This window comes from Homarus americanus, unplaced genomic scaffold (assembly GCF_018991925.1).
Source record: "Homarus americanus isolate GMGI-L3 unplaced genomic scaffold, GMGI_Hamer_2.0 scaffold37032, whole genome shotgun sequence".
Taxonomy (NCBI): domain Eukaryota; kingdom Metazoa; phylum Arthropoda; class Malacostraca; order Decapoda; family Nephropidae; genus Homarus; species Homarus americanus.
The window spans coordinates 930,135-957,006 of NW_024731852.1; the positions used below are offsets into that span (position 1 = coordinate 930,135).

Consider the following 26,872-nt stretch of genomic DNA (forward strand, 5'->3'; position numbering starts at 1 on the left):
AAACAACTGTTGTCACTATAACTCTAATAAGCACCATTTCTCACTGGTCTCTTAAACACCTTTCTATGTTTATGCCAAGAACTGTACTCTTTCCCTGTAAGAAGAATGAGCACATCTCAGAAATAAAACACCAAATAACTACCAGCCTGTGATTACAGTATATGTAAAAAATTTACACCTCTGGGCGGCAGCTTTGAGCCGGGGCCACCATGGTTGGTAGTCGGTCCACTGACCGAGGTAGCATCGGTTAAAACCCGGCACAGAGGTGTAAATTGTTTACATTGATTTACTCGTGTATATTACAAGTTCTGATATACTGAAAGCACCAGAGTTACATACGGGCATCCCCCAGGTTATGGAAGGGTTCTTTTGCAGAAAATATTTCAACACCATGAAATTCCATATCGTGAAACCATTTTCCCATTATATAAGTTGAGATGCATTCTTATGGAAATTTTTGGCAGGCCCAAAAAGTACATATATGAATGAATATTAACAGTTTTAAACATATGCAATGATTCATTCATGATGTAACATGACAATAGATGCACACTTGAATTTAACTCACCAGAAACGATGTTGAGTGCCACAAGAGGTGGCGTGGCGAGGTGGTGCGATGAGAGTTACCGGGAGTTACCTCCTTAAAACATCAAGTTTATAGTCCATGTAATTCCTTCATGGAATCTTTTATACCACTGCTTTCACTTGAAGGTCTTTTACCAATCATCCTCAATAAGGGTACACAGTAACACAGATGCATAATTGAACACAAACTGGGGAAAGAATTTGAAATGAGCAGCACCATTGTTGTGGTGGCAGCTGGGGAGGTGAGCCGCCCCCCAACCACCTTGTAGCTACCACCAAGAATCCGCACGAAATAAATTTTATAATTTCAGTGAATTTCTTTGTTATACAGCTACTCCCCGACTTACGACGGGGTTAGGGACCCAAATCCAGGTCGGAAGTCGAAATGGTCGTAAGTAAAAAATGCTTAAATAATACATAGAAAATCGAAAATGGGTGTCTCTTTTTCTTCTCAGCACCACAAAACTCTCACTCTTAAGCTTGCCCCCCTGTAACTGCCTTTATCGCATTAGGTCGTACACGGTCCCTGTCTCATTGCACCTGTGCTAGCCATCTGTATCACGCTGTACTGATGTACATAAGACATTTGTGAATAAATGATTACAAAAACTTACTGGAGTTTCACTTCAAATTCACTCTCACTAACACAACATGTTAAATGTATTGTAACATGTAAACTATGCAGAATCTGACATTTTACCAGAGACATTATCCAAGGATTTCATCCTCAATTTAATGTACTCTTTGCTGAATAACCCTGTATAAGATAGGAACCAAAACACTGCCAACGCCTAAATACATGACTGAATCACATGCTACGAAAATTTTTCTCCTGGATCTGAGATACAGTAACTCCTCGTTTTACACAATTTCACTTTACAAAATTTTGCTGAAACATGATATGTGATGTAGGAACACTTTTCACTTTATGAGATATTTCTTCATTTTTACACAACTGAAACAGCCCACAGCAACAAGCCACATACAGTATTCCTCTACAGGCAACATCCCTTGTCATTCATGTACTGTATCCGAGTGATCTCTCATGTTTATCCTAATAAATCTGTGTCATCCATTTATAATCATGAGCAAAAACTGTAAAGCTAGTAAGAGCAACACCTGTACTATACATCAAAAAGGAAAAGAAAATCTATTTCGCTCAAAGTGAAATTTAATACAGTGACCCCTCGTTTAACGAACGCCTCGGTTAACGAAATTTCGGTAAACGAACTGCCTTCCATAAGGATCTTCAATTCGGTTAACGAACAAAAATTCGGTTAACGAACAAAAATTCGGTTAACGAATTTCTTACGAACCGACCTCAACATGTTTTCGCTTGCACTGACCGGGCAACCAGCTTTAGTATCAGTCCGCCAATACATTAATCGGTTCTAGGGCTTAAATTCCTTACTATTTTAGTAAATATCAAGAAGTTTATACTATTCAATAATTTTAAAAGTTTAATATTAAATTTTTTAGTCATTTTTACAATTATTGAACATAATTGAAGGTAAAGTGACTAGTTTAATGCGCGGCATCCAGCCTCTTAACACAGCAAACAGGCGTTAGTCTCTCTCTGTTTTCACTGGAGGTAACATCTTGCTTGAGACTCTCTTCAACTAAATGCTTTTTCTGTGTTTCCAAGCAAATTATTGGTCATTTTGAAATATATTTTACATATTGACAATATATAATGCAGTGCAGTGTTGATTTAAAGAAAATAATCTTGAAATACACCAAGAGAACTAAAATTTTATGGGTGAAATGGTGCCATGGGGTGACTTCTCTTCCACCCCAATGCCTTCTCTTCTTCCTTCTCCTCCACCCCCATTCTAAATCATCATCATCATCATCATCATCATCCAGGAGCCTTCTACATACACACCTAAAAGTAAGTGAACTTTTCTACCATTTTTGTTGAATTTAGGAAATTTTCGGTGAGCTGGAACCAATTACCCAAAAACCCATTGAAACAATGGTTTCGGTTAACGAACTTTTCGGCTAACGAACGACCTTCTGGAACGGATTGAGTTCGTTAAACGAGGGGTCACTGTATTTCTCAAATGAACTCTGTCCCTCAAGCGTCTGATGCACACTGAGTCATCCGCTCTCAAGCCACGCTCCATTTTTGTTGCTCAATTACAATGATAACATTCGCAATCCATTTTTTTTAATAATTTCATGTTATTCTGATAATCAGGCCTCCCACAAGAAGATAGTAGTACACTTGAGTATCAGGAACCTCAAGTACTAGGGAATTTCAGAGAGTTGATAATTTTGGAAATTTGCTGTAACTATTCCAAGAATCCAAATATAATTTGTCACCAAAATCTATTTCAACAAACAGCAGCCTGCAATCAGTCAAAATTGGAAGATACACAATGGAAAGCCACAACAGATGGCAATATATTTACAATAAAATGGAGAAACACAAACAATATTTAATTAAGTTATAAACAAACATTATTTATTTTTAATTAATCATGAGATAGAGCATTAAAAGTTGGATGTCATGATGCACAGTAAGGGTTAGCGCAGGTAAGGGGTGTAGCAGTGCAGTCTTTGAGGCAGAAAAGAACACCAGGGCTGGATCAAATCAAGGCTGCACTTAATGAACCACATCCCTCACTCATTGTGGGAAAATGTTGATAAATATTTTCTGTGACCCGCACAATGGTGAATTCAACAATTTCTTAAAATCAAGATTACTTGCAAAAATAACAGCAAAGTATATACAGTGGTTCCTCGGTTAACGAATGCCTCGGTTAACGAAATTTCGGTTAACGGATTACCTTCCATAAGAATCTTCAATTCGGTTAACAAAAAAAAATTTGATTAACGAAATCCTTACGAAAATCATATTTTGTTTTGAACATCAGCTGATAAGCTGAGGAGGTACTCAGCCAATTCAGTGATCTCTTCTATGTTTACATTCAAACTAATCAATATCTTATAAGAATTCCAGCAATGCAAATTAAATTCACCCGGGTCACTTCTATTAAATTTTATAAGCAAAAAACAAAAACTCATTCTAAAGGACATAAATTAACAATTAAATACTTCATACCACAGGTGCCAACTGTCAAACATGTCACTGTCACCCCTCCCTCCCTACCTCCCCCCACCTTGCTGAGAAACGTTTGGGGAAAAAGACTAGGTTTACAGGTATAAAAATAAATAATACCTCAGACTAAAGTTAGGATAAAATAATTTGCATTGCTGAAATCCTTGGAAGACAGGGAATAATTTAAATATAAACGTCATATATTTTGCACAAAAGATACAATTTTTGCTCTCCCTAATAACATTCTTAAATTTGATCTAAAATTTGTATGTTTAATGCAAATTTTAGCTTGTTTATATTCAAATTAATCACTATCTTATAAGAATTCCAGCAATGTAAATTATATTCTGGCCTTACTTTGTATATACTTTTCTGTGAGCTGGAACCAATTACCCAATATCCCATTGAAACAATGATTTCGGTTAACGAAATTTTCGGTTAACGAACGACCTTCTGGAACGAATTGTGTTCGTTAACCGAGGGACCACTGTATATGGTTCCTGTGTAAAGTATATGGACTGACAATTAACATAGTAAACACACATAAGAGGTGGTAACAATTGGACGAGCCTCAGAACGGTTAGAGCGAGCTCCTCGTAGCTCAGTTTTAAGACCTGTACTGGTCCTAATAATTACCAATGAGTTAACCAAAAGAATATAAAAATTTGCCAATGAAGCTTTATTTTGGAAGTAAAGTTATAAAACCATTTAACTGTCAGCTGCTAAAGACAATTTTGAAACAATTTCCACCTGAAGAAACAGGTATGAGCTTCTGTATTGATAAATACTGTACAGTCCTGCACATTACCAATATGAAGGCCAGCTTACCTTGAATTCGATGGAACTCTATAAAGAGGTATAAGTTTTAGTAGCCATGAGAGCCAGACACACACTGTACAGTACAGTACAGTACATAAGTAGAAAATAAGATAAACCAAACATTGGGGTTTATTGGTGTGTCCATATTTATGACCTAAAGGATTACTTACTGGATTTTACGGCATATAAGACGCACCTTTTTGTCTAAAAAATAGCAAAAAAAATACTGCCTGTGTCCTATATGTGAAGTTGCTGTCTCCTATATGCTAATGAAACCCCCAGTTGCTGTCTCCAGTAGGCTAAATTCAACCTAACCCAACCCCAGAATTTGAAATTTTATTACTTACTGAAATACATTATTATTTTTTTAATTAAAGAAAATTCTTTATTTATAATTACTGTACTGATGATGATGATGATAACCCGAGACGATTAATAATCCGTACGGCAGACACCCAACTCTTCAGAGGCAGCTGAGCAGTAACCATTTCTGAACTCTTACAAGCATTTCAATCTGTTAATGCCATACCTGCAACAATTATCTTTAAATCTACAAATACCTGATACAAATGAAGATTTACAGCAAACTTTCTTTTCATATTTGCGTCTACAGTAGTGTCGGGATATATTGTTAGATAGGGTTCAAGGATGTTCGCTATATACTAAATCACAATACAGTATATAATTACATGTAATCAATGGGGAAAATAGGGTTAGTTTCTGGAGGCCAATAAAAGTGACTAAACTTGTCATAAAATAACACAGTCTAAAGTTAGCAGAATACAAATTGCTTTGCTGGAATCCTTGCAAGACAGAGAATAATTTGAATATATGCATCATATATTTTGCACAAGAGATATAATTGTTCTAAAGTGTACTACCGGGTAATTAGTACGAAAATTTTTATGTCTATTGCAAACTATAGCATGTTTATATTCAAATTAATCACTATCTTACAAGAATTCCAGCAATGGTCATTTTATTCTGTTTTTTCAATTCATTCACATTTTATAAGATAAAAACGTAAACTCCCCCTATATGACAGATAAATAAATACCACTAGGTAACCTTGGCCGGGGGCTGGCGCCAGCTGTCATAATACATCACCTCCCCCTCCACTTCTGGTAAGAGTGAAGGTAGTTTTAGGCTTAAGTTTTATCTTATAAAATGTCACAGGCTAAAGTTAGCAGAATACAAATTGCATTGCTGGAATCCTTGCAAGACAGTGAATAATTTGAATATACACATCATATATTTTGCACAAGAGATAAAACTTTTAGTATTTTAGAGTACAGTACAGTATATTTAAGTAATGTACAGTTTTTCATCTCGTATTTTTAGGGCGATTTAGGGGATTTTTAGGAGTGTTTCTGACTTTATACGGTTTTTGGCTTCATGTGAGGTCCCCAGAACATAACCCCACATAAGTTGAGAGTCTACTGTAAATAAATTTATCTCTATGTATTGGAAATTTTTTATAATTTTGATAGTAATGATAAATTTGAAATATTTCCTGCCCGATTTTCCTCGCAAAATATAAAATTATCTGTATACACGTATAAAGGAAATGTCAATAATTTTGGTAGCTGTGATATAAAAAATCGTTATATAAAGTGGCTATATATCCCGACCCTACTGTATGAACATTCTGGCGGCATTTTAGCCAGATTAGACTCGTCACTGTAACCACCAGGCTATTGAGCCAAGCTGTCTAAGGGCAAATGCATAAAGGTAAAATACATTTCTTTGAACATGAGTTAGTTAGCTCATTGAGGGAGCAGGATGAGGGCAGAGTGCAGGGGTGGGTAGCGTTGAATAAGCGGAGGTAACATCCCAGCTTGCCTCTGTTGCTATGGTGAAGCAGAGAGTGTATGCAAATGGCAATTGTGTTAAACTTTCATTTAGCTTTTATTTACTGGGTGGCAATTCTGTACAGTATTTTTTGTTGTAACTTATTTATTGGTATTTTTATTTATTCCTCACATTTACTGGTACAGTACTGTATATATTATTTTCAGAAAACTATGGGTACAAGAGGAAACTACAGTACACTCAAGATTTTTTTTACTAAATAATCCCTGCTTAAGGGGAGCGTCTGGCTGAAAATACGACGAAAGTCTGAAAATTGCGAAAATACAGTAGTCGGAAAAATTCCTGAGGAAAGCTGTTGTCTATGGCTATATGCCGACGTATTTTTATTGCATAAATCGTAACATTTATGCAGGTATGCATGCTTGTTCTACCCCCCTCCTCCCCCCTTCATTTAGAGGGCCCTTCTGTTTACATAGGAAAAGCTGTAGAAAAGTATTTATAATAATATTTTGGTGTAAAGTAATACCAATCACTTGGTAAAATCAGTATCTGGCACCTTTCTCAGCTAGCTAGCCAAAGGAGACCGCCGTCACGAGAGTCAGTTGCCCATGAAACATGCGAGTGAGGTACGATTGTGAGTTGCTCTCATGCCAGTTTTATCGGCCCATATCTAAGAACAAGTTTTTCTAACTTTCAAATCCCGAAGGCTCAGCCAGATTCAAATAAAACAAAAACTAAGTAAAATACTGTGCCGTCATGGCGTAACATCTTTATATTTGGCCTGGTATATTATTTGATGATTTATCTTTATAAATATTTTCAGGAAAAAATGATAAGTTAAGAAAAAATTCATGCAGCCAAAGCTAAAGTGATGATCAGAAATATCTATATGTAACGTTCAAGAAGAGTATACCTGTATTACCTATATTCCACATGAATTCCAACACAATTAATCAAGAAGTTATGGAGAAGTAGGATTTTGAAAAATGATAAGAATACTATAAGGGAAAAATGAGATATCAGGGAATAGGGAGAATTGATGAATCTGGTGTTCTTAACTGTCGACAGGAAATTGATATCAATTGATCAATTATTAAAGAATTTCATACTTCAGCCGGACACTCCCCTTAAATGGCCGTGCGTCTTATATGGCAGTGCGTCTTATATGGCCGTGCGTCTTATATGGCCGAGTGTCTTATATGGCCGAGTGTCTTATATGGCCGAGTGTCTTATATGGCCGAGTGTCTTATATGCCGTAAAATACAGTATTTACTAAACAGATGATGTGGAAGTTAAAGTGTGGCAGAAAAAGAATCAAAAGGTCTGATAAGGTTGTATGGATAGTGACAGAAGAGGAAGTGAGACATCACAAAAGGAAGCAGTATAATTCAGAGGTTGATGGGTGGAGGAAGGGGAGATGGATACAGTATTTTCTCAGGTTAACCAACTAATTCGAGCCACCCCTTTCTGAAAATAGAAATTTCTGCTAAATCGAGTTTCCATAACTAGTTCACTAAATCGAGTGTGATTCCATTAAATTCCGTGCCAAATGCACCACTTGGCGCATGGGGTTTGTTTACATCCGCTCAGTCTGTGTCCTGCTGCCACCACGTGTGCTGTTCACTGCTACCTCTCGGTCCACATCTTGGTCAACTAACTACTCTGCTTAGACATCATGCCAAAAGTCTTTCAGAAGTCTCAGAAAGGAAGTGGTATGGGGGAGAAAGTTAAAAGAGTGCAGCTATCAACTGGGAAAAAGTTTTGGAATACAGTAGTGTCGGGATATATCGCAAGATAGGGTCCAACGATGTTCACTATATACCAAATCGCGATATATAATTACATGTAATCAATGGAGAAAATAGGGTTAGGTTCTGGAGGCCAATAAAAGTGATTAAACTTAACTTAACGAGTTCATTTTCTTACTAACTAAAGCACCAATAAACACCAGACTCAGGAACACCAGACTCGGCAGCTGACGCACCATCCTGGGAACACCAGACTCGGCAGTAGACGCCACACTGCCACCCTCACTTGACAATCCCACACCTACATAAATGAACACCAAAAATATAAGTAACAGTATTAAATCTTTTCCATTAAAGCTTTCCATTTTCTTCACTTCACTTTTCACGTCACTAACAACCCATTTACACTCGCTTTAGAAATTGTAATCTGCACTGGACTCGCCAGCTGACGCGTCATCCCGAGAACAACAGACGACACACTGCCACCCTCACTTAACGATCATAATCAAACAAACAAAAAATATTAGTTACAGTATTAAATCATTTCCATTAAGCGTTCCATTATCTTCACTTCACACGTCACTAGAAACCCATTTACACTCACCTTAGAAGTAGTAATCTGCAGCAGTCGGCTGCTTTCTCGTCACTCACTCAGAAAGACTGAGCAGGCAAGAGTGATTGAGTGAGTGAGCAGCCATGGTGGCGCCTCTGGTGAGCAAATAACGCATTTGTTTGCCATGGTGGTACATTTGAAATATTTCCTGCCCCATTTCCCTCACGAAATAAAAAAAATTATTGCTCCACCCCGACTTACGACCTACTCGACTTACGACCTCCCGCACTTACGACCTGCTTCAGTCGTTCCAAAATTTTGTCAAATTACGTATTTTCAAGTCCCAACGTCAGTACACAGACAAAATTTTCGTTTGTAATTCACTTTAAAATGGTTGGCAAGCTTAAAAGTGAGAGTTTTGTGGTGCTGAGAAGAAAAAGAGACACCCATTTTAGATTTTCTATGTATTATTTAAGCATTTTTGACTTGTGACCAATTCGACTTACGACCTGGATTTTGGTCCCTAACCCCGTTATAAGTCGGGGAGGAGCTGTATAGGAAAATGTCGATAATTTTGGTAACCGTGATATAAAAAAATCGTTATATAAAGTCGCGATATATCCCAACCCGACTGTAATAGAAAACAAACACCAAACCCCCTAGTTTAAGGTAAGCCATGAATAATGTTTCTAATGGTTCTATGTACACATCACGTGTCTGAAGTGTCTCTGTAGGTGTGAGCGTAATTAAGGGATTAATCTAAATTTAGCGAACTACAGTAATTCACTAAATCGAGCGAAAAATAACGGAATAAACGCCTTCCGCTAAATCGAGAGTATACTGTACTTTAGAGGAAGAGGATGCAGTAGAGGTGAAGGGGATGGATATCTACAAAGAGGCAGTGTGCATGAGTGAACAGAGAAGATGGGCTGCTAATGAGTAGGGTTAGCTTGTGTGAACATGGTAAACCAGATTTGGGATCTTGTTGTGGAAGGAGAGTATCACAATACATAGAACACACCTTTTACAGCAGGACAGATGCTCCACCTCACCAAGTACACTAATCCACATTAAGTAGTTGGGATTTTCTGGGATGCAGTAAATTTTCGTATGTAAGGTGACCCATATAAGAGATATGACGCTAATTCAGTCATGGTATGAAAATAAGGTCAAGTTTCCATCACTGGTCAATTAGGTACCCACTCTTGTAACTGTACCTGCCTGAATGCATCTAGTCTTTGGAGATAGTAATGAGGCCCCACAAATGCCAAACATCAGCTAATGTTTCAAGTACAGTATGTTGACATTTTTTAAGAGTAATTAATACTGCTATGTGTCTGGATGTGATCAACGGGATCAATGTAACATGAAATATTTAAGTGTACTACTGTACTGCATGTCTAATTACTCGTACAGTATTTGTACAGTACCATGAAGAAGGAAAAATCATTAGGCAGTTGGGAAATATTTTCATGTTTTAAAACAACACTGATCCTTCATCATCCAGGGATTCTAACCCTTCAAAAATATTAGATTTGTACTGTATGAACCAAAAACTTATGTACACACACATCTAAATAAATGCAATCACCTGAAGAATATCCCCCAAAATGCTCACCCTGAAGATTTGCTGCCCCAGCTTAACTCACTAGTTGTTTAACCTCCTGTGTGTTACCTGGGGATGGGGAGGCGGGCTAACCTTTTGGTGATGGTAGACCTCAGTACAGGTTGACCACCAAATTTCTGGCAATCACTGGTCCGGAACATCTGATGGTCCGAAGTTTTACGGTGGTGGAATTTCAAATTTACCGTGCATTTATGATGAACACTAGCTACCCGGGACTTGCTCGTGGTAGGCAAACCTTACCGGGCTGTTATTTTTTAACTCGTAATATTATATAGATATATGAAACTTTTGTTTTTATACTCAGTAACATACACACACAATCTTACATACAGAATGTGCAAAAACAAACTTACCATAAAGTCAAAAACATAAAAGGAAATAAACTTTGTTCGTGTGTTAAGAGTTGACGCTAAGTGGGGGATCTCATGGCTCTTGTGTGTAGTCAAATGACTGACAAATTTTGTTACCCAGCGAGCCAAATGGAAATGAGAGTATTTTTTCACATTTCTTTTATTAATTATTATTATTATTATTATGACTTATTCCTCACATTTACCGATACACTGTATATTATATGATTACTCCACACAGGAGTTGGTAACTAGTGGAAATTCAGTTTCAGAGTTGGTAACACTATTCATAATTTGAGCCGTTGTGGTGGTGGTCACGGCCAAGACTCGTTGGGGAGTATCTGGCGTGTTCTTACAAGTTACGTCTACGATTTTACCCATAACTGTTCCCTCGTTTATTCGGATCAGTACAATTCAGATTTTGGTTTAATTGATTTTTATTTTGTTTTTGTTTTTTAAAGGAATTAAACAATTTGAATACGGAATGAATCCGAAAAACCGAGCAGTTCCGAAAAGTCGATTATTACTATAAGAATCAATTATAGACTAGGAAGAATGAATTATAGGAAAATAATATATAACTATGCTTCGGTGTGTAGCCCGGGAGAGGAGCTTGGCGGGTGGCAGAGAAGGAGGGAGGCAGAGGAGAAGACAACTCCCCTCCCCGTGCTCATCAGCTCACAATCCTTTTATAACAACAGTATGCAATTCACCAAATTCTCATATTATTTAGGTTCAATTGGTGCTGGGTTAATAAAATATAATTAAAAAATAATTAGGGTCCCCCCAAAAAACCCACACTCAATCCCAGATGAACTATTGTGCCGTAGTATATTCTCAGTCTCTTGTTTACAGAGCAGCAACAGCTGATCAGTCCTGCTGATCCATTTTCACTAATAATGTTGCCAGCACTTATCATCTCTCAAGCACTATTGTTGTCACTGCTCATGAGGGTTGGTGCTTACCACAAGTTCTGTCTTGAGCACTTAGTAAATAATAATGTAACATATTTATCAGAACTTAATAAATATTATTGTAGTGTGTAATGTGTCTCCATATGGCCTGGTTTACTCACTGATCAGTTGTGTAAGTGCAAAAGTAGCTAAATCGAGCCATCATGTACTGTATCAATTAATTTTAAAATAGAAATTATAAATTAAATGTTATAAGACAATGGTTTAGTAGTGCTGTTAATGTGTGTGCTGTGTAAGTGCCTCGTCGTGTCACCTCGCCTCTGGCCTCGCCACCTCACCCCTCGTTTCGTCAACTCGCCTCGCAGTTATATTTATTTATTACAGTAAGTCCTCACTTAACGTCGTCCCACTTAACTTTGTTTCGGTACTACGTCGCTAAACTTTAGAGACCAAAAATTTGTTTAACATCCCAGTGATCCGATACTACGCCATTTTGAGTCGTCACAGACTACATTTTACTGTGCATCGCCCTCTCTCGTCTGGCCGTACTATGCTCTCTCGGCTTGCAGCAGTCTCAGTGACTCGCCACCCTCCCGCCCTCCTTCTCCGCTCCCGCCATCCACCTCCTCTGCTTCACTACCCACCACACACTCGCTCTACTACCTCCACCCATCGGTGAGTACCAATACAAACTTAGTAGTTGTATGTGTATACATTATTTTCTAGAGAAATGGCAATGATTTTCTGAATATGTAATGTATTTCATGGGGCAAAAGGAGGCTGGGGAACGTAACTCCCGTATTCTATCTATTTCTTACGGGGAAAATTGATCCCCTTAACGCTGTTTCGTATAACGTCGCGTTTTAGGAACGTAACCCCGACATTAAGCGAGGACATACTGTACTGTATTATTCACTTTGTTATTACTCTATGTACATTTAGAAAAAAAAATATTTGCACGGTAATTATAAATAGATGATTTTATGTTGCAGCCAAGGCAAGGTGAAAAAATTGAACAGAAAACGAACAAATAATTGAACACAAAAATTCAGCGAACGTTAAAATAATCCGAACTTGCTTAATTCGGATTTTTGTGTAATTCGAGTGAAACAGGGCCTCTTATTTTGTTGAGTTAACGAGTAAAGTGATGGCCCAAGTTGAAGAAGATACTCCAGACAGTCCCCCACCGGGAGAAATATAACTAATCACCTCTACATCACCACTCTCTTGTTTGGGAGCGGAAGTAATGCATCAGTTTGTGTAAGTAAACAATAAACCTCCATATATCCCTATAACTGTTATTCATTTAATCTTCTTTTAATGTTGATTTCCTCGCAGTTCAGAATGCTTCAGAGTTAACGTGAGGTATTTAACTACCAGGTCGCAAGTTACAGGAATGGTAGCTCCCCCGAGGCCGTCGCCACCCGTGGTTTGGCAAAATCGGCGGTCCGGCATCGACCCGGCGGAAAATCGGTGGTCGACCTGTACTCAGTTGAAGACTACCCCCCCTCCAGCTTGAAGTTTAACCACCCATAAACCCAGGAATGGACAATGAGGTTATTATAATAGTATGGTTACCTCCACTCATCACTGTGAATGATGGATCCCGGCTGAAGCACCACTTGTATAATGAGAGGAGAGGCAGCATCTATTGCCTGCTCTATTTCCATGTAGTCAATTGGTGGTTTGGTACTTGTGTTGACAATACTGTAGATCCATTCAGGAGTACCATATGTGGTGCTACCTGGGGGGGCAAATTTTCAGGTGACAATGGCCCTCAGAAGTCACCTAAAGATTGCCCCCCCCCTAATACAGCCCCCCTTAACTTTAACTGCTTAACACTACCTGGAGCTACCTGCTGGAACTGTAATTAGTATTGTGTTAAATTTGAAATGTCTTAGACTCTCTCGCTCTATCCCTAATGACTCTCTCTCTCTCTCCCCCTAATATCTCTCTCTCTCTCCTAATATAACTCTCTCTCTCTCTCTCTCTCTCCCTAATATCTCTCTCTCTCTCCTAATATAACTCTCTCTCTCTCTCTCTCTCTCTCTATATATAGCTCTCTCTCTCTCTCTCTCTCTCCCCTAATATAACTCTCTCTCTCTCTCTCTAATATAACTCTCTCTCCCTAATGTAGCTCTCTCTCTCTCATATCCTCTCTCTCCCTAATATCTCTATCTCCCTAATATAACTCTCTCTCTCTAATATCTCTCTCTCTCTAATATAACCCTCTCTCTCTCTCTCTCCCTAATATAACTCTCTCTCTCCTAATAACTCTCTCTCTCTCTCCCTAATATAACTCTCTCTCTCTCTCAATATCTCTCTCTGCTAATATAACTCTCTCTCTCTCTCTCTCCCAATTTAACTCTCTCTCTCTCTCTCTCCAAAACTCTCCTCTCTCTCCGTAATATCTCTCTCTCTCTCTCTCTCTCTCTAAAATCTCTCTCTCTCTCTCCCTAATATAACTCTCTCTCTCTCTCTCTCTCTCTCTCTCTCTCTCTCTCTCTCTCTAATATAACTCTCTCTTTTCTCTCCCTAATATAACTCTCTCTCTCTCTCTCTCTCTCTCTCTCTCTCTCTCTAATATAACTCTCTCTCTCTCCTAATACAACTCTCTCTCTCTCTCTCTCCTCCCTAACTAACTCTCTCTCTCTCTCTCTCCCCTAATATAACTCCTCTCTCTCTCCTCTCTCTCCTCTCTCCTAATATAACTCTCTCTCTCTCTCTAATATCTCTCTCCTCTCTCTCTCCCCCTTATGTCTCCTCTCTCCCTCTCTTATCTCTCTCTCTCTCTCTCATGTGTGCATGTGTGTGTGTGATGCATGTGTGTGTGTGGTGCATGTGTGTGTGGTGCATGTGTGTATAGTGCATGTGTGTCTGTGTATGGTGCATGTGTGTGTGTATGGTGCATGTGTGTGTGTGTGTGTGTGTGTGTGTGTGTGTGGTGTGTGTGTGTGTGTGTGTGTGTGTGTGTGTGTGTGTGTGTGTGTGTGTGTGTGTGTGTGTGTGGTGCATGTGTGTGTGTGTGTGTGTGCATGTGTGTGTGTGTGTGTGGTACATGTGTGTGTGTGTGTGTGTGTGTGTGTGTGTGTGTGTGTGTGTGTGTGTGTGTGTGTGTGTGTGTGTGTGTGTGTGTGTGTGTGTGTGTGTGTGTGTGTGTGTGTGTGTGTGTGTGTGTGTGTGTGTGTGTGTGTGTGTGTGTGTGTGTGTGTGTGTGTGTGTGTGTGTGTGTGTGTGTGTATGTGTGTGTGTGTGTGTGTGTGTGTGTGTGTGTGTGTGTGTGTGTGTGTGTGTGTGTGTGTGTGTGTGTGTGTGTGTGTGTGTGTGTGTGTGTGTGTGTGTGTGTGTGTGTGTGTGTGTGTGTGTGTGTGTGTGTGTGTGTGTGTGTGTGTGTGCATGTGTGTGTGTGTGTGTGTGTGTGTGTGTGTGTGTGTGTGTGTGTGTGTGTGTGTGTGTGTGTGTGTGTGTGTGTGTGTGTGTGTGTGTGTGTGTGTGTGTGTGTGTGTGTGTGTGTGTGTGTGTGTGTGTGTGTGTGTGTGTGTGTGTGTGTGTGTGTGTGTGTGTGTGTGTGTGTGGTGCATGTGTGTGTGTGTGTGTGTGTGTGTGTGTGTGTGTGTGTGTGTGTGTGTGTGTGTGTGTGTGTGTGTGTGTGTGTGTGGTGTGTGTGTGGTGTGTGTGTGTGGTGTGTGGTGCATGTGTGTGTGTGTGTGTGTGTGTGTGTGTGTGTGTGTGTGTGTGTGTGTGTGTGTGTGTGTGTGTGTGTGTGTGTGTGTGTGTGTGCATGTGTGTGTGTGTGTGTGTGTGTGTGTGTGTGTGTGTGTGTGTGTGTGTGTGTGTGTGTGTGTGTGTGTGTGTGTGTATGTGTGTGTGTGTGTGTGTGTGTGTGTGTGGTGTGTGTGTGTGTGTGTGTGTGGTGTGTGTGTGTGTGTGTGTGTGTGTGTGTGTGCATGTGTGTGTGTGTGTGTGTGTGTGTGTGTGTGTGTGTGGTATGTGTGTGTGTGTGTGTTGTGTGTGTGTGTGTGTGTGTGTGTGGTGTATGTGTGTGTGTGTGTGGTGTGTGTATGTGGTGTGTGTGTGTGTGTGTGTGTGTGTGTGTGTGTGTGTGGTGTGTGTGTATGTGTGCATGTGTGTGTGGTGTGTGTGTGTGTGTGTGTGTGTGTGTGTGTGTGTGTGTGTGTGTGTGTGTGTGTGTGTGTGTGTGTGTGTGTGTGTGTGTGTGTGTGTGTGTGTGTGTGTGTGTGTGTGTGTGTGTGTGTGTGTGTGTGTGTGTGTGTGCATGTGTGTGTGTGTGTGTGTGTGTGTGTGTGTGTGTGTGTGTGTGTGCATATGCTGCATGTGTGTGTGTGTGTGTGTTGTGTGTGTGTTGCATGCGTATGCTGCATGTGTGTGTGTGTGTGTGTGTGTGTGTGTGTGTGTGTGTGTGTGTGTCCAGACAGCCAGCTTAAAGTGGAATAAGACTTTTAAAAAATTAAATATGTTACATTGTGAGGCACTCACCTATTGTGACCTAATATATATGAGCGTGGTAAATCAAAATCATCATCCTGTTCTAAGAATTCTGATAATGATGGTTTTGGTCGTTTGGGTCTGCAGACTAATACTGAAGTGGTTGGTGTTCTCCGCGTCGGACCGCTGCGAGAAAAAGCAAACCCGGCTGGCATGGCCACCAAGTCCTGTGGATTTCCAGCATAAGAGCCGTCGTAACACTCGTTGAGAGCAACATCAATTCGAGCTCCTTTGGGGTGTGGCTGTAAAAGAATGAACAAGGATAAGCCATCTTGTTTACACCACTAACTAACTTTTCTACCAATCATTTACAATTGAAATAAGTCCTTAAGGCACCTTAATTTACTTTAAGTCTTACCATGACAAAATCTTATTATGTCAAGTCTAATGACAAGTCTTGTCAAGTCTTACCATTACAAGTCTTATGACAAGTCTTAACATGTCAAGTCTTACCATGTCAAGTCTTAACATGTCAAGTATTACCATGACAAGTCTTACCATGACAAGTCTTATTATGTCAAGTCTTACCATGAGAAGTCTTATGACAAGTCTTACCATGTCAAGTCTTAATATGTCAAGTCTAATGACAAGTCTTGTCAAGTATTACCATAACAAGTCTTATGTCAAGTCTTACCATGAGAAGTCTTATGACAAGTCTTACCATGTCAAGTCTTAACATGACAAGTCTTATTATGTCAAGTCTTATGACAAGTCTTACCATGAGAAGTCTTATGACAAGTCTTACCATGTCAAGTCTTAACATGACAAGTCTTATTATGTCAAGTCTTATGACAAGTCTTATGTCAAGTCTTACCATGACAAGTCTTATGACAAGTCTTACCATGTCAAGTCTTACCATGTCAAGTCTTACCATGACAAGTCTTACCATGTCAAGTCTTACCATGACAAGTCTTATGTTAAGTCTTATGACAAGTCTTACCATGTCAAGTCTTACCATGACAAGTCTTACCATGACAAGTCTTATTATGTCAAGTCTTACCATGACAAGTCTTATGACAAGTCTTACCATGTCAAGTCTTACCATGACAAGTCTTACCATGACAAGTCTTACCATGTCTTATGTCAAGTCTTACCATGACAAGTCTGTCAAGTCTTACCATGACAAGTCTTATGTCAAGTCTTACCATGTCAAGTCTTACCATGACAAGTCTTATGTTAAGTCTTATGACAGGTCTTACCATGTCAAATCTTACCATGACAAGTCTTACCATGACAAGTCTTATGTCAAGTCTTACCATGTCAAGTCTTACCATGACAAGTCTTATGTCAAGTCTTACCATGACAAGTCTTACCATGTCAAATCTTACCATGTCAAGTCTTACCATGACAAGTCTTATGTCAAGTCTTACCATGACAAGTCTTATGTCAAGTCTTACCATGACAAGTCTTATGACAAATTCTTACCTTATCAAGTCTTACTGTAGGAAAGGGTGGAGGGAGAGGGGGTGGGTGGCGGGAGATGGGGGTGGGTGGCGGGAGATGGGGGGTGGGTGGCGGGAGATGGGGGGTAGGGTGTGACAGTTGCCCCAACTTTGTCCTACAATGCTCTTCAAAATTTTGGTGTTGCATATTGACATAAAAAATACCCACGTGCAATTTTTTGAAGATTCATACATATCTGAGTGAGCACCAGCAATTTGAAAAATAGAGATTTTGCTTATATGGCATATGCGCCTATATATGAGATTACATAACCATCATAAGGGATATTAACACAAATCATTTGCCTGTCTTAATTAAAAGCTGTTATCACTAACACAAAAAAAGTTAATCATTCTTATTCTCTCATGGTACATTAAGAGGTTTTATCATATATTCACAAGGTATTATTTCTTTAGAGCAAGAAACCATGATTTCTGTTCGGAAACAGATGATCGTTTGCGCTGATTAGGAACGTGGAGTCTGTCATTTTCAACTACTTGAAGGACTTCTTGAAAGCGCTCCTCATCCCTGGCAACATTAAGAAAGTCATGGCAAAGTTTTACACAACGCTCTGCAGCCTCATTGACGACCTGAAGCTTGTCCACAACCCGTTTCATGTTCAGGTAGTCGTCATGATCCGCCCATTCACTGGCTGGACTGTGGAGAAACTGATAGGGCATGCCTAAAATGGTGAAGAACCGGCTTGAGTCAGGCCCAATTAGGTCCACCAGGGCAGTGCCACTTTCTGGGACAGGGGGAAGATATGGCTTTCCATAGCCCCCATGATTGAGCCCCACTCTCTTAGTAACTTCAGTGCCTTCATGGCAAAGAAGGACCTTCCTCATCTCCTCTTTTGTCCTTTCTTGTACTTGGGACGAGAACAAAGCCAGTGGGGCCAACTCCTCAGTTAGGTACCAAGTGTGTCTACCGAGTGTCACACGTGCTTTGTCAACTATTGTGGCATCATATGGGGCAAATTCAGCCAAGGTTTTGACCAAATTCAAGTCATTCAGTGGCGCACTTGCTGGAACGGGGCAAACAATCCACCATGGGACATAAACAGCGACTGTGAACACAGCAAACATTTCTAACTTGCTGATTTGACTTTTAGTCACAACCTCGGCTTTGGGAAACTGCTCTTTGATCTGGCCTGACAAAAGAACAATCTTGAGGGTATAGAGCAGTTTAGCCATCCACCTTGCTTTGAGAAGTGCGCCGGGGTAGACCATCGTGAAATTCACTGGTTCGGATCCTTTAGTTACAAGCAGCAGACAAAGCTCTACCAGCTCCTTGTAGTCGCCACGTGTAAATGGTCGGGCTAGAGATTCACGGAAGAAGTCAGCCATCTCCTGCTGGCGCTCCTCAAACACTCAGGCATTGCGAGGGGTAGTAGTGTTTCTTTTTTCATTGTCGCCAGTTGAGATATGGGTCTTGAACCTAGAAATGCAATTATTGTATTTCGTACTAATCTATAATATTTTGTTTTAGGGTATTAAGATTGATATGATCAATCATTTGCTTGGTGTTAGTTTGTCTTATAAGTCTAATAAAAGAAATTCCACTAAATTTGTTCATTAGATAATATTCCTTGTTATTTTGTAGAGCCGACGGTGCTAGCTCAAACATGCACCGACCTCCAAGAAAATTTACGAAAGTGTTCAGAGATAAATACACAACACTAAAACTTTGAACAGCATTGTAGGACCATTTTTTTGGAGAACGGTCACACCTAATGGGGGGGTGGAGGAGATGGGTGGGAGATGGGGGTGGGTGGAGACAGGAGGTGGGTGGAGGGAGATGGCGGTGGGTGGAGATGGGGGATGGGTGGAGGGGGGATGGGTGGAGGGAGGCAGGGGATGGGTGGAGGAGATTGGGGGTGTGGAGGGAGATGGCGGGTGGGAGGGAGATAGGGGATGGGTGGAGGACAGGGGGGATGGGTGGAGAGATTGGGGTGTGGAGGAGATGGCGGGTGGGTGGAGGGAGATAGGGGGATGGGTGGAGACGGGGGATGGGTGGAGGGGAGATTGGGGGTGTGGAGGGAGATGGGCGGGGTGGGTGGAGGGAGATAGGGGATGGGTGGAGGAGACGGGGGGGGGATGGGTGGAGGGAGATTGGGGTGTGGAGGGAGATGGGGGGTGGGTGGAGGGAATAGGGGGATGGGTGGAGGGAGGCGGGGATGGGTGGAGGAGATTGGGGTGTGGAGAGATGGCGGGTGGGTGGAGGGAGATAGGGATGGGTGGAGGAGACGGGGGATGGGTGGAGGAGATGGGGGTGTGGAGGGAGATGGGGGGGGTGGGTGGAGGAGATGGGGTGGGTGGAGGGAGATGGGGGTGGGTGGAGGCGAGGGATGGGTGGAGGGAGATGGGGGTGTGGAGGGAGATGGGGTGGGGTGGAGGGGAGGGGATGGGTGGAGGGAGATGGGGGATGGGTGGAGGGAGATGGGGGATGGGGGAGGGAGATGGGGTGTGGGAGGGAGATGGCGGTGGGTGGAGGGAGATGGGGGGGTGGGTGGAGGGAGACGAGGGGGTGGGGAGATGGGGGGGAGGGGGAGATGGGGGTGGGGAGGGAGATGGGGTGGGAGGGAGATAGGGGATGGGTGGGAGGGAGATGTGGGAGGGAGAGATGGTGGGTGGGAGGGGAGAGGGGGATGGGTGGAGGGAGATGGGGGATGGGTGGAGGGGAGATGGGGGAGGGAGATGGGTGGGTGGAGGGAGATAGGGATGGGTGGAGGACGGGGGAGGGTGGAGGAGATTGGGAGGGAGATGGAGGTGGAGGGAGACGGGGGAGGGTGGAGGAGATTGGGTGTGGGAGGAGATGATGGTGGAGGGAGATAGGGGGATGGGTGGGAGGGAGACGGGGGATGGGTGAGGGGAGATTGGGGTGTGGAGGGAGATGGCGGTGGGTGGGAGGGAGATGGGGATGGGGGAGGGAGAGGGGGGATGGGTGGGGAGATGGGGTGGAGGGGAGGGGGTGGGGTGGGGGAGATAGGGGATGGGTGGGAGGGAGACGGGGGATGGGTGGGAGGGGGGAGACAGGAGGATGGGAGGGAGAAGGGGTGGGAGGGGAGATGGGTGGGAGGGGATGGATGGGTGGAGGAGATAGATGGGTGGAGGAGATGGGGATGGGTGGAGGGATGGGTGGGTGGAGGGAGACGAGGGGATGGGTGGAGGGAGATGGGGTGGGAGGAGATGGCGGGTGGGTGGAGGGAGATGGGGGTGGGTGGAGGAGATGGGGGGTGGAGGAGAGAGGGGATGGGTGGAGGAGGATGGGGGTGGAGGAGATGCTGGTGGGTGGAGGGAGATGGGTGGGTAGGGGAGGGATGGGGATGGGGGTGGGAGGGGAGATGGCGGTGGGTGGAGGGAGATGGGGGTGGAGGGAGATGGCGGTGGGTGGAGGGGGGATGGGTGGAGGGAGATGGGGAGGAGATAGGAGGATGGGTGAGGAGACGGGGGATGGGTGGGAGGGAGACGGGGGATGGGGAGGGAGATGGGGATGGGGGAGGGAGATGGGGGGTGGGGAGATGGCGGTGGGTGGGAGGGAGATGGGGTGGGTGGAGGGGAGATGGGGTGGGAGGGAGACGAGGATGGGTGGAGGAGATGGGGTGTGGAGGGAGATGGCGGTGGGTGGGAGGAGATGGGGTGGGTGGAGGGATGGGTGGAGGGAGATGGGGTGGAGGAGATGGCGGTGGGTGGAGAGATGGGGGTGTGGAGGAGATGGCGGTGGGTGAGGAGACGAGGGATGGGTGGAGGACGGGGGGATGGGTGGAGGGAGATGGTGGGTGGAGGAGATAGGAGGATGGGTGGGAGGGAGACGGGGGGATGGTGGAGGAGAGTGGGGGGATGTGGAGGGAGACGGGGGGATGGGTGGGGAGAGATGGTGGGGTGGGGAGGGAGAGGGGTGGGGTGGAGGGGAGATGGGGTGGGTGGGAGGAGATGGGATGGGTGGAGGGAGATGGGGGATGGGTGGAGGAGATGGGGGATGGGGGAGGGAGATGGGGGGGGTGGGTGGGAGATGGGGGGTGGGAGATGGGGTGGGGGAGGGAGATGGGGTGGGTGGAGGGAGATGGGGTGTGGGAGGAGATGGGGGGTGGTGGAGGAGATGGGGTGGAGGAGATGGGGGGTGGGTGGGAGGAGATGGGGTGGAGGAGATGGCGGGGTGGGAGGGAGATGGGGGTGGGTGGAGGAGATGGGGAGGGTGGGAGGGAGGGTGGTGGAGGGAGATGGGATGGGGTGGAGGGAGATGAGGGGGGTGGGTGGAGGGAGATGGGGGTGTGGGGTGGAGGGAGATGGGGGTGGGGTGGAGGAGATGGGGGTGGGTGGAGGGATGGGGGATGGGTGGAGAAGACAGGAGGGGGTGGAGGGAGACTGGGGGGTGGGGTGGAGACAGAAGGGGTGGAGGACACATACACTAGACCTCAGTACAGTACTCCCAAACACTGCTTCTGCATGCCTACAATATGTAAATTATCAACTAAATAAAACAAATGAAACACGCCCACTTTTTAGTCTGATCTTAATGTTATTTAACAAAATTTATTTCTTTTCTCTTTTTACTAAGACCCCAGCATGGAACAGAGAGATAGAGAGTGTGTGAGAGAGAGAGAGAGAGAGAGAGAGAGAGAGAGAGAGAGAGAGAGAGAGAGAGAGGAGAGAGAGAGAGAGAGGAGAGAGAGAGAGAGAGAGAGAGAGAGAGAGAGAGAGAGAGAGAGAGTGTGGGGAGTGTGAGTGTGTGTGTGTGTGTGTGTGTGTGTGTGTGTGTGTGTGTGTGTGTGTGTGTGTGTGTGTGTGTGTGTGTGTGTCACTTATTTTTTGGGAAGCACATGGAGTTAACTTATACAGTTCATATTTTCATCATTTATCAAGGGGTTTTATTTTTACTTGAATCATTACAATCCACTATACTGTATACAGGTACAGTAATACTAAGTTTAGAGCAGTCCCATTTTGTTCTGCAGTGTTATAGTGCTCTTGATCCTAGGTGGTTTTTTTTTACCCATTTAAACAAAACAAAATTATAAAAATCCACAGAGTCAAAAGTAAAGAGTTGAATGTTGACACCATCCATCTTGAGGTTCACAATTAATGTTATGCAAGACTTAAATACAGGAGATTCTTGCTTTGCATTGTTTTGCACCGAAGTCGTTGACTAATTGAAGAATGCGACAAAAATTCCCCGCACTATCATCTACTTGGCATTAACAATGTCAGAACTTGAATTTCAGCACTGCTCAGCCATCTTGCATTATGTACAGTACCAGCATCCTTTTCGACACTTCTCGGTCCCAATGTGTTCTCTCACACTGAGTAGCAGCTGAGCTTCACATTCAGCATCGCATACAAGTACTGTACAGGGGCCCCATATTCGCGGATTTTTATTTAGCGGTCCTCTATTATACACAGATGACACCCTGGATGTACCCAAGAATGTCTGTGGGTAGTTTTAAAGTTGCTGCCATTTTTGCAGCTGGGACGGGGAGCCATTCGTTCTAGAGACTCTAATTTCCTTTATCTGTATTATAAATATATGTGTTTTGTGTGTGTAGACACACACAAAACACAAACAAATAAATAATAATGGAAAATACTCTCACAAATAATCAGAAACATATTTATTAAAAATGTGACAGTCTCCCCTCAAGTCCGTGCTCTATTAATAAAGTAATAGAACACGGACTTGAGGGGAGACTAACATCTTTAATAAATTTGTTTCTGATTATTTGTGAGAGTATTTTCCATTATTATTTAGTTGTATGTGTGTGTCTACACGCAAACATATATACAATACAGGTAAAAGAAATAATTGTCCTAAGGGCAAACACATAAAGGGAATATACATTTCTTTGTACACAAGTAAAAATGTAAACCCCCCTGGTCAGCAAATGTTATTCGTGGATTTGGCGATTTGCGGCCATTTTGAGAACCTAACCCCCGTGAATTTGGGGCCCCCCTATACTGTATATGTGGACTTAACTTTACAATCCTTCAATTATGAGTGACAAGCATAGTGCAGGTGGTGAGGGGAAGAAAATTGTATGAGCATTACACTGGATATTAAGAAGGGTGATAATATAAAGCATATTAAACAAGGAGAACTCATCCACTCCTCAAGGTAAGATATAAAAACATTACAGGTTAGGTTATGGGTTAAGGTTAAATCTTTAAAATTATGTGCCTTTTTTACACCAAAATATTTGTATTTACCCAAATAAATTCTTTTCTATTTGAGTCATTGCTTAATAATATCACAAATACTTCTTTTATTCTACATTTTAAGTATAAATGACTTCAAAATCCAATCCTATTCATACCTTATTACATTATTTTTTATGGGAGAAATTGTCCCATTTTGCGCATCATCTACGATGTAAACGCTCTTGTTGTCCCTACCCCCTGTACTGTATTAACATGTATCATTGTGGTGGAAAATCACCTTTTAAAGTCGCTTCGCTTTAAAGTCGAGCGACTTTGGTCCTTAACCCCGACGTATATACAATTAATTTCAAGAAGTTTTCATAATACAAATTAAAATCAAAATTTATTTAATGGTCAGAAGATGACACACTCCCTTTGTTGACATTCGGCGTCTGAGATGTCCTGAAGTGATAGACAAAACAAACTAACAGTACCACCTTTGTTTATACTGGACTGTGGACAAGCTGTTCCCGCCTTATAACACTTACTCGGGAATCTTTCATTTTACCATAAAAAGTGTTGAGGAAGAGCTGATAATGACAGTTTTATTCTTGTTGTACACTACAGCTACATAAAATTTTCATTGGTAAAATAAAACAAACAGTTGATAATGACAAACTTAGCAGTAGATGTCAGCTCATGTTTTGGATTAAAGATGCTTGACCTGTACTACAGTACTATTAGTGGCTATTTTAGTAATTTTTCTGGCAATTATTCATACAGTAAGCTTTTTTTCCTATCATTCCAATAATCTACTCCAAATTAAAAAAAAAATCCACCAAATTCAAATAATTTCTTATAAAGTTATAACTATTTGTAGTTGGAAAATTTGGGGTCTTGGCACAGTACAGTAAGTATAGGCGAGTTGATCGATCCTGAGTCACACAACCTCAATCAGTTCAAACATCATCAATACTTGGCAGGGAATGACCCGGTGAATAGATTTGACTTTAGCATCTGTCCAATACCTTCCTGTGCCTGATATTTCTTCTTAATAATTACACTGATGACAAAGACAAAGACACACCCGTTTTTCCCCTCTTCACACACCCGACAATGAAAGGGTATTCTCGGTGAGCTTTATACTAGTGTAGGTAACTAACACGAGACTTTCAACAATACAGGATCTCATTTCGTAGCGAGGTGGGTGAAGGGAGCGTGGCATTACTTACGACATATGTGAAGGTGAAGCGCGCATGACATAGCTTGAGGTGCTTGAGAAGAGAGTAGAGGGCCATACAGTTGAGAGAGCACCACGGACAGTGAAAGTCCCTTCTTGCTTCTGTCTGTTGTCTGCTGTTGTTATTGTACACAAACTGGTAGAGAACGAGTTGAGGAGCCTCAGGACTCGCTACACCTGGTAATGAAGAAATAGGCCTACAACAACACAGTACAACTAACTAGCTACACCTGCTAATGAAGTAATAGGCCTACAACTAACTAGCTACACCTGCTAATGAAGTAATAGGCCTACAACACAGTACAACTAACTAGCTACACCTAGTAATGAAGAAATAGGCCTACAACAACACTGTACAACTACCTAGCTACACCTGGTAATGAATAAATAGGCCTACAACACTGTACAACTAACTAGCTACACCTGGTAATGAAGTAATAGGCCTACAACACTGTACAACTAACTAGCTACACCTGGTAATGAAGTAATAGGCCTACAACGCTGTACAACTAACTAGCTACACCTGGTAATGAAGTAATAGGCCTACAACAGTGTACAACTAACTAGCTACACCTGGTAATGAAGTAATAGGCCTATAAGAAAACTGTACAACTAACTAGCTACACCTGGTAATGAAGTAATAGGCCTATAAGAAAACTGTACAACTAGCTAGCTACACCTGGTAATGAAGTAATAGGCCTATAAGAAAACTGTACAACTAACTAGGTACACCTGGTAATGAAGTAATAGGCCTAAAAGAAAACTGTACAACTAGCTATCAATTTAATAAAAACAACATTAAATACTGTACAGTCTATTCACAAGTTAAGAATTACTTAAAAGTGAGTTAAATGTCTGTTGTGTTCCAGAAGCTTGTAGTAAGTCACAACATTTGTCAGAAGCAGAGTTCATACATATTATTATCTAATTGAATGAATACCTTAATACCTTCATTTTCTGTAAAGTATTTATATTTTTATTTATGAAAATAAAATATTATTATTATTTTTGCATAGCTTTGGCAAGTAATATTGGTCAAATAACAGTTCTACAGTATGCCCCCCCCCCCCCAAAGGAGGAGAACCGATACCTTTGCCGTAATCTGCCCCAATCAAAATATAAATGTTTCTAGGTACAATATCAGATTTAGGTGCTTGCTCCAGGGTTATCAGACATAATGGCTCAAAACTGGGTAATGATGGGAAAGCAAGTGGGAAAAAGCTTGAGCGGTAGACTGTCGTGACCAAGTGAGACACATATGCGAGTAGAGTAGTACAAGTACATGCTTACACTGAGGCGGGCGGTCGCATCCCATGGCGATGTATGCTTCATATATTTTCAAAAATGTCTAATATCAGGAATTTTACAAAATATTAAAACAAATTTAATATATATATATATACAGTATATATATATATATATATATATATATATATATATATATATATATATATATATATATATATATATATATATATATATATATATATATATATATATATATATATATAAATATATATATATATATATATATATATATATATATATATATATATATATATATATATATATATATATATATATATATATATATATATATTTTATATATATATATATATATATATATGTTAACAAAGGAAGAAAGAAAACAAGAAGGTCCTAGCGCTTTAGTGTAATTCACATCTTCAGGGGTGAGTACAGACTAGATAATACAAATCAAGGTGTATATATACAGAGGAGGGTGAGACCAGGTCCACAATGGTCAGGTATTAGTAATGACCCTACAAAGATGACTATCTCTAAAATGAATGACCTCTTATGTGATACCACAACATATTCTAAACTTATAAATAATCCTCTCAACACTGCAACACCCCAAGTTCAACAAAAACTGAAGTCCCTATTGAGAGGCAAAGCTACCTCATTAAACATCTTACTAACGTCCCTCCACTGCCATACATATACGGTGTAATCAAAACAAGCCCAATAATAACCCAACAAGACCCATCATTAGCTCAGTTGGGTCAATCTCTTATAAACTATCTAAATGGTTAGTTTTCTTTACTAAATCCCTAGTTGG

General features: G+C 41.7%; 1 protein-coding gene across 2 annotated transcripts in view; it reads right to left on the reverse strand.

The window, feature by feature from the left end:
* LOC121867913 (polycomb protein suz12-A-like) overlaps positions 1-26,872 on the reverse strand; it is a 96,102-nt gene that overhangs the window by 51,314 nt on the left and 17,916 nt on the right. For both annotated transcript variants that reach the window (XM_042368048.1, XM_042368049.1), the window contains exons 5-6: positions 24,785-24,969; positions 15,970-16,220 (exon numbers count right to left, since the gene is read on the reverse strand). In XM_042368048.1, the coding sequence (XP_042223982.1) occupies positions 15,970-16,220; positions 24,785-24,969 (436 nt within the window). The remainder of the gene's footprint in view (positions 1-15,969; positions 16,221-24,784; positions 24,970-26,872) is intronic.